An 8,034-nucleotide genomic window follows, 5' to 3' on the forward strand; every position below is an offset into this window, starting at 1 on the left:
GGAGAAAAGCAACATGAAAAGTATTTGATCACCATAATTCAAAACCAAATATCCTCCATAAATCTTACATGTGTGCAATCAGGCCATGGTACATGATACTGCAAGAGATATAGTTAGCATGTGTATTGTTAAAAGCACCAATTCATCAACTATTTTTCCAAAAGGGAAGAAAAAACATCAGATTCAAGGTTTCACCCCTTAGATCAAACTTGGGAAATGCAGTTTGTTGTGGCACCAGAGCTCTCTAACAGAGGAGGCTAAATGTCTTCCAAAGCTACATTCCCACAATTCCATAGCATTGAGCCAGGGCAATTAAAGCGGTTTCAAACTTGATTATTGCTGCAGTCTGTTTTGGCCCTAGGTCTCCCCATAAAAAGAACTCAGCTAATACTTTTAACACCATGACTAAATTTCTGATCTAGCATATTAACTGTGAAGGTCCTAATCATATGAAAGTACAATTCATGGGTTTTAAAAAAATGTTTTTGATTTACTACATACATCTTCCTCAAATGCATCTGAGAAAATAGGCTAATGTCTACGAAAGCTCATGCTACCAACTTCTTTCTTTCAGTTAGTCTCAAAGGTGCTATAAGATCCCATTGCATACTGATTTTCCAGACTAACATGGCTATGTCCTTGAATTCTACATACATCTTGTAATAGATACAGATCTAACCTGCCCTCAACCAAAAACGTATTCAAATTGATAGGTTTATAGCACGTAGCGGAAGTATAACCTCCTCTGAACAAATCTTGTCAAGAAAACTCTATGATAGGGTCGCCTTAGGGCCTCCACAAGTTGGAAACGACTCAAAGGCACACAACAGCAAACAACAAACATAAGTATCTCATACCTGAAATCTTCCTACTGAAGGACCACAGGATTTGATAGAAACAGTGGTAGACTGACAGAAGAACACACACAGCACCATGACAGATCCACCAACAGAATATCCAATATCCCAACAGTAAACTACCCTGACAAAAATATGCTAGAAGAATTCCTAACGCATGGGGATGAGATGTGGGCAGAAGACAGAAGGAGCACATTTTCACCCAATCATAGACTCCTAAAGACCAAGGACACAGCTTATTAATGGTATTATTTTACATCAGTTCCAGACCTGGGGCAATAGTTTTCTCTCCTACTTATTTCAGTGTGGGGGAGAATTCTTAAAAAAGCTATGCTCCAGAGGAACTGTTGAACTATAACCAGGGAAACCCAGATTTAAATCCTAATTCACCTATAATGCTCACTGGGTGACTATAGGCCAGGCAGCATCTCTCAATCTAAACTACCTTTCCTGAATAAAGTGCCCAGCCACAGAATGACTGCCCCCCACATCATGGATTAGCCCACTGCTCTGTCCTTGTTATATTTTTATTGTGTTTTTAAATTGTGTTTTTAATAGATATTTTAATTGTACATGTTTAATCCTGTTTTAAGGGGGGAATTTGGGACATAATTTTGTAAATGTGGATTTTAATATGTTGTGAGCCGCTTTGATTGTCTTGTAACAGAAATGCAGAATATAAATAAAAGTTTTATTTTATTTTATTTATTTACCTCACAGGGCTGTTCTGAGGAGAAAGATAGGATATAAGTAAATAAAATTAATAAGGAGCAGGAGGAACATACACCACCTAAGGTTAAACAAAAAGAGCCATGCAAATGTTGTGTTGTAGCATAATTCCTTCTGTGCACTGGATTTCACAACAGTAGCTGTGGAGCTCACAAGAGACTACAGGCATGAGTAGTTTTCCCAGGGACCTTTTGTGCATGGCTGCTTCTATAAGAACATTTGAATTGTTGTATCCTAGTCCAGGTATGCATAGGAAACTATTCCACAAGTACAACAGTATTCCTCTCTGCTATCATAACCTAAGGGTGATTATAACATAAGTGTTCTGTGCTAGGCTCATGTTTGTTGTGTATTTCTAACCATTCTGTTTAGTTCTGGTACTTACTTTTTGTTTTCATAATAAATATATTTATCATAAGCCAGAATGAATAAAATGCATCTTTTTGCAGTCCTTCAATCCATCAGATTCTTTAACAGCCCTTTTTCTGACCAAAACAAAACTTTCAGGATAGACAGTTCACATGTAAACAGGTTGCAAGAGTTCCTGCACTGGTAAACATTTTTTATTTTTATTTTATTTTTTTCAAAATCAGAAGTGTATACCTGACCACTGCTGCTTTTGATATGATCTTTGTGGGGCATTTCTGGCACTTCTGGGGCACAAAATTGTCCTTGGACATGTCACAGTTGCCCATCCCTATAATAAGCTTTAATTACATCATCTCCACTGAGATTAGCAGTATACAGTGGACCCTTGTTATACGCTGGAGTTTGGTTCCAAGATCCCCCGTGTATAACAAAATCCGTGTATGCTCATGTCCCATTACATATAATGAGATAGCAAAATGGTGTCCCTTATAAAAAATGGAAAATCAAGGTAAAGTTATACTTTTTTGGAACATTTTCAATCCGTGTATGCTTGAATCCGTGTATAAAAAATCCATGTATAAGAAGGGCCGACTGTAGTTTTATGCATGTGTACTCAGAAATAAAATCCACTGAATTCAATAACATTGACTCTTGGGTAAATAAGTACAATTATAGCCTAAAGAAAGGATACTAAATTTAAGATTTTTGTCTCAGACAGAACTTCAAGCTGTTGACTTTTAACAAAAAACGCCATCTGCTCTGTGGGGAAAACATCAACTCAAACACCCCCTGATATTTGGCATGCCTTTCAATGATAAAAATTTTCACAACAAATCAAAGTTTTCCTTCTTCATACTAGGTGGGAGGCAGCTAAAAACCAACCATAATAGTCTTCTAGACCTTCACTGTACCCTTAAAGTAACTGGTGGAATGTTGATGCCTAAAACACAGGAAACATAAAGTTTTAAATTTAGCTGATAATAACAGACAGACAATCACAACCTAATTCCAGTAGCAAACACTAGCTGTTCCCTCTGAATTGGAAGGGAGGGGGCTAGCCTTTCTTGGACAAGAAAGACTGTGATTTTTAAAAGCTGAAGATGGCATAGGATCATCTGAAGACAAAAACAATGTGAAAAGTTATTCAGAAGTATGATGGGGGGGATCAACAACTAACACTGACAGCATGGAAGACCATCTACTAAGGTACTCACAACATCACTTCATGGAATCATAGAATCATAGAGTTGGAAGACACCAAGCAGCTGACCAAACAAATTAATCTCAAATCACTCCTACTGAGGGTAGTGTAGATATGGGTGCAAGTTAATTATACAATAAACTGAATTAAAGTTGTGATTAGACAGACTTTTCACATGGCAGCTTTTTTCACGGATAACAGAGGCCAAGACACTGATAGGCCACACTAGGCCCCAATTTGTACAAGATATGAGGACAGGCAGAAAATTAAGTAACTCTCTCAAAATACCAGTTAATTTTGCTTCATGCTCGGATTTCATTCTAGTATTTCAACTAGTGAGCACAGAAACACAACCTGTAATAAGACCCCACCACTGTGCGGCCCCAGGGTGCCATGGAAGGTGCAAATGCACGTATACTTAGGCTGCCAAGAGGGTCAAAGGCTTTTTGGAGGCATTTAAAGGAGTGGCTGCATTTGAAAAGACAGGTCTGTGTAAGTAATAGTACCAATCTATTCTGCTTTGGTCAGATCTAAGCTCAAATATTGTGTCCAGTTCAGGACACCACAGTTCAAGAGGGGTACTGTCAAGCTGGTCCATAGGATGATGACCAAAATGGTGAAGGGTCTCGAAATCATGCCCTATGAAGAGAGAGTCAGGGAGCTGGGCATGTTTAGCCTGGAGAAGAGAAGGTTAAGAGGTAATACAATAGCCTGATTGAAGGACTAGAGTGAGGGAAGCAACAGAATCACTCTATTCTGCTTGATCAGACTTCACCTAGAATATTGTTTCCAGTTCTGGGCACCACAGCTCAAAATAATATTGGCAAACTGGAGTGTGTCCAGAGGAGGGTAACCAAAATGGTAAAAGATCTGGAAACCATGCTTATAAGGAGTGGGTGAGGGAGCTGGGTATGTCTAGCCTGGAGATGAGAAGGTTTAGGGGTGGCATGATAGCTGTGTTTAAAATTTAATATTTGAAAGAATGCCATACTAGTGATGGAGCAAGCTTGCTTTCTGCCGACCCAGAGACTAGGACACAGAGCAATGGATTCAAACTACAGGAAAAGAGATTCTTCCTTAACATTGGGAAGAACTTCCTGACAGTAACAGCTGTTCACCAGTGGAATATGATGGCTTGGAGTGTGGCAAAGTCTACTACATTGGAGGTTTTTAAGCAGAGGCTGGTCATCTTTCAGGAGTGCTTTGACTGTGTATTCCTGCATGTCAGGGGGTTGGAATGGATGGCCCTGGGGGGGTCTCTTCCACCTGTGATTCTATATTGCTTACCTGCATCTTAATGCATGTATGCACTATAAGATGAAACAATGCTGTGCATCCTTTTATCTGAACTCATGTAGGAAAACATAAGTTTGACAGTGGAATATGCTGCCTTGGAGGCTTTTAAGCAAAGACTGGATAGCCATATGTTAGAAATGCTTTGATTGTGCATTCCTGCATGGCACAGAGTTGGATTTGATGGCCTTTGGGGGTTTCATTGCTTGCCCACATCCTAATGCATGTGTGCACAGTGGTCCCCAAACCGTGCCCTTTAGGAGACTTTGGACTTCATTTCCCAGAAGCCTCAGCCATGAGGACCAATAGTTTGGGATTCTGGGAGCTGAATTCCAAAATCCCTTAAAGAGCAAAGTTTGGGGGCCACTGAGGAGGCTGTGTATCCTTTTACCTGAACCCATGAAGGGAAATATATCTCTGTCACTGGGGAGATGCTGCCTTTGGAGTTTGATGGTGTCTCAGAGAACCACAGTTCCCAGAATCCCCTAGCATTGAACCAGGGCAGTTAAAGCGGTCTCAAACCGGATTATTTCTGCAGTGTGTTTTGGGACTTAGACTGTTGGCAATGGGAGTTGCTGCCTTGGGAGTTTGGAGGTTTTTAAACAGAGACTAGATTGCAGTCCAGGAAAAGGAGGGGGGTGCTTTGTTGATATATATCCCTGGATGCCAGGGGCCTGGACTGGACGGTCCTGGGGTCTTTTACAGGGGTTGCTCCATAGGGCTGGGTTCCAGAAGGAAGGGGCCAGCAACCAAAGGAGGCACCTGGGTTCCCTTGTTTTGGGGATGACCAAGAGAAGGAGGCCGAGGACCCCTCCATCTTAATGGGACCAGAACAACGAGGGAGGGATGGAGGGAGGGAAGGAGGGAAGGCCGGGCCTGTGTGCCTCCTCCGCCTGGGGCATCCTGGTCCTCCTCCCAAGCCTAGCCTCTCGTGGCCCAGCCAGGCCTGGTCGGCGTTGTCCCCTCCACCTTGCCTTCCCTTGCCTGGGGCCACCCTCCGCCCCCGCCTCGGAAGGGAGCGCCCAGGGAGACTGAGGGCGGACAGACACGCTGCTGCCGGCCTCCCTCGGCTCCCTGAGGCCGCCCTCGCCCCCTTCTCCCCCCCCCCCCCCGAGCCAGGAAGGGCCCTCACCTCCGGGTGCAGGATAGGGACGCAGCCCGCTTCTTTCTCGTACTCCTCCAGAGGAGCCGCCATCTTGGTGCGAACGCGACCCGCCCCGGTGCATGATGGGAGAAGGCCCTCCTCCCTCCATCCCTTCCTCCCTCACTTCCTCAAGGCCCACTTGGGGAGGAAGGGGGGCCTAGGCTGGGTGCAGCCACACTGGGGACATAACCCGGTTTGGTCCCGCTTTAACTCTATCTGGCTGTTTGCTATGGAATTCTGGGAGTTGGAGGCCCACAACAAACTCCAACTCCCAGAATTCCATAGCAAACAGCCAGATAGAGTTAAAGCAGGACCATAGAACTGCACTGGAAGAGCTACAAATGCCTATGTGTGATAAGGGCCTATGTATGGATGTGAGAACTGGACAGTTAAGGAGGAAGATAGGAAGGAAACCAATTCAAAAACAAAACAAATGGGTTCTTGAATCAGAGCAGGGCTCTCCTTCGAAGTGGAGATGATCAAGTTGAGACTATGGTACTTTGGCCGCATCTTGAGAAGAAGAAGAAACAATAATGCGAGGAATGTTGAACATAAAACAAGAATAATGACCGCCAAAGACCTTCACGGGTTCAACCTAAACAATGAAGAAATAGAAATAGTAAAAGGATTCCCATACCTGGGATCTAACATTGATAGAAATGAGTACTGCAGCCAGGAAATCAGAAGAAGATTAAGAATGGGGAGAGTGGCTATGGAAGAACTAGAAACGATCCTCAGTTGCAAAGATATATACAACTGAGCACAAAAGTCGGAACCATACAAGCTGTTGTATTCTCTATTGCTATGTTATGGATGTAAGAGCTGAACAGTAAAGAAAGAAAATAGGAAGAAAATATATTCCTTTGAGCTGTGGTGCTAGAGAAGAGTGCTGGGGATCCCATGGACAGCCAGAAACACAAGCAATGGATCCAGGATCATAGAATCATAGAGCTGAAAGAGCCCACAAGGGCCATCCAGTGCAACCCCATTCTACCATGCAGGAATACACAACCAAAGCACACCCGACACATGACTATCGAGCTTTTGTTTAAAAACCTCCAAAGAAGGAGACTTCACCACTCCGAGGGAGTATGTTTCACTGTCAGACAGCTCTCACTGTCAGGAAGTTCTTCCTAATGTTGAGGTGGAATCTCATTTCCTGGAGCTTGCATCCATTGTTCCGTTTTTAAATCTCTGGAGTAACAGTAAACAAACTTGTTCCATCCTCAATATGACACCCTTTCAGATTCTTAATTAAGCCAGGAATCTCCCTGGAAGCCAAGATAACAAAACTGAGGCTGTTGTACTTCAGACACATCATGAGAAGGCATGAATCACTGGAAAAAACAATAATGCTAAGAAAGGTGGAGAGAAGTAGAAAGAGAGGAAGGACACATGCTAGATGGGTGTACTCCATTAAGGGGGTCATGGGTATGACTTTGCATAACAGGGAGGACAAGGAGTTTTGGAGATGTCTCATCCGCAGGGTAGCCATGAGTCAAGATCAACTCCAGGGTGGTTGTTAACAACAACAAAAGGCAAACCTATCTTGGGGTTTTCCTGGCCAGTTTCTTCAGAGGTGGTTTGCCTTTGCCTTGCCCCAAAGCTGAGAGAGTAGGATTTGCCCAAGGTCACCCAGTGGGTTTTCGTGGCCAAGCAGGGATTCATAGCCTGGTCTGTAGAGCCATAGTCCCATGCTTAGGTCACTATACAACAATGGTTGTCACATACATACACACCCTTTTATGTAGATGCTGGGTGCACCATGAACATGGAATCCCACATTTGGGAGAGCCCAAGGCTTGTCCACCATCACCAACAGCATTCTTGGCCAAAATCACTGAAACCACCTACCCATCAATCAGATAAGGGTTATGATACTGCACAAGTCAGGGCCAAGCCTACTATTGCATAGTATGAGATGACCGCCTTAGGAGAGAGACCAGTATGCAAAGGGATCTTGTAGCACCTTTGAGACTAACTGAAACAAGTTGTAGCATAAGCTTTTGTAGATTTGGTCTGCTTCCTCACATCTGAGGAAGCAGACCAAATCTACAAAAGCTTATGCTACAACTTCTTTTGCACTGTTAGTCTCAACGGTACTGCAAGATCCATTTGCAAACTGATATTCCAGACCATTGTTGTTGTTGTTAACTGCCTTTGAGTCAATCTCAACTAGTGTCAGCCCTGTGGATGAGACATCTTTTCTACTGTTCTGCTTAGGTCCTGTAAATTCAAGCCCAGAAACTCCCTGATTGAATCTAACCATCTGACGTGTGGTCTTGCTCTCTTTCTACTGCCTTCTACCTTTCCTAGCATTATAGCCTTTTCTAATAGTCATGCCTTCACATGATGTGGCCAAAGTATGACAGCCTCTGTTTCGTTATCTTGGCTTCCAGTGAGATTTCAGGCTTGATCTATTCTAGGATCCATTTGTTTGT

At 43.2% G+C, this 8,034-nt stretch overlaps 1 protein-coding gene across 3 annotated transcripts in view; it reads right to left on the bottom strand.

The window, feature by feature from the left end:
* The window catches only part of LOC149312154 (palmitoyltransferase ZDHHC17), a 51,263-nt gene extending 45,603 nt beyond the window's left edge, over nt 1–5,660 (bottom strand). For all 3 annotated transcript variants that reach the window (XR_016281228.1, XM_089524064.1, XM_089524063.1), the window contains exon 1: nt 5,582–5,660. Coding sequence is in view for 2 of the 3 variants with exons in the window: in XM_089524064.1 (XP_089380190.1) it covers nt 5,582–5,644 (63 nt within the window). In the remaining variant the exon portion in view is untranslated. The remainder of the gene's footprint in view (nt 1–5,581) is intronic.
* Between the last annotated feature and the right edge of the window lie 2,374 nt (nt 5,661–8,034).

Source organism: Sceloporus occidentalis, unplaced genomic scaffold (genome assembly GCF_023333645.1).
Source record: "Sceloporus occidentalis isolate IW3139 unplaced genomic scaffold, rSceOcc1.0.p SCAF_5, whole genome shotgun sequence".
NCBI classification, from domain to species: domain Eukaryota; kingdom Metazoa; phylum Chordata; class Lepidosauria; order Squamata; family Phrynosomatidae; genus Sceloporus; species Sceloporus occidentalis.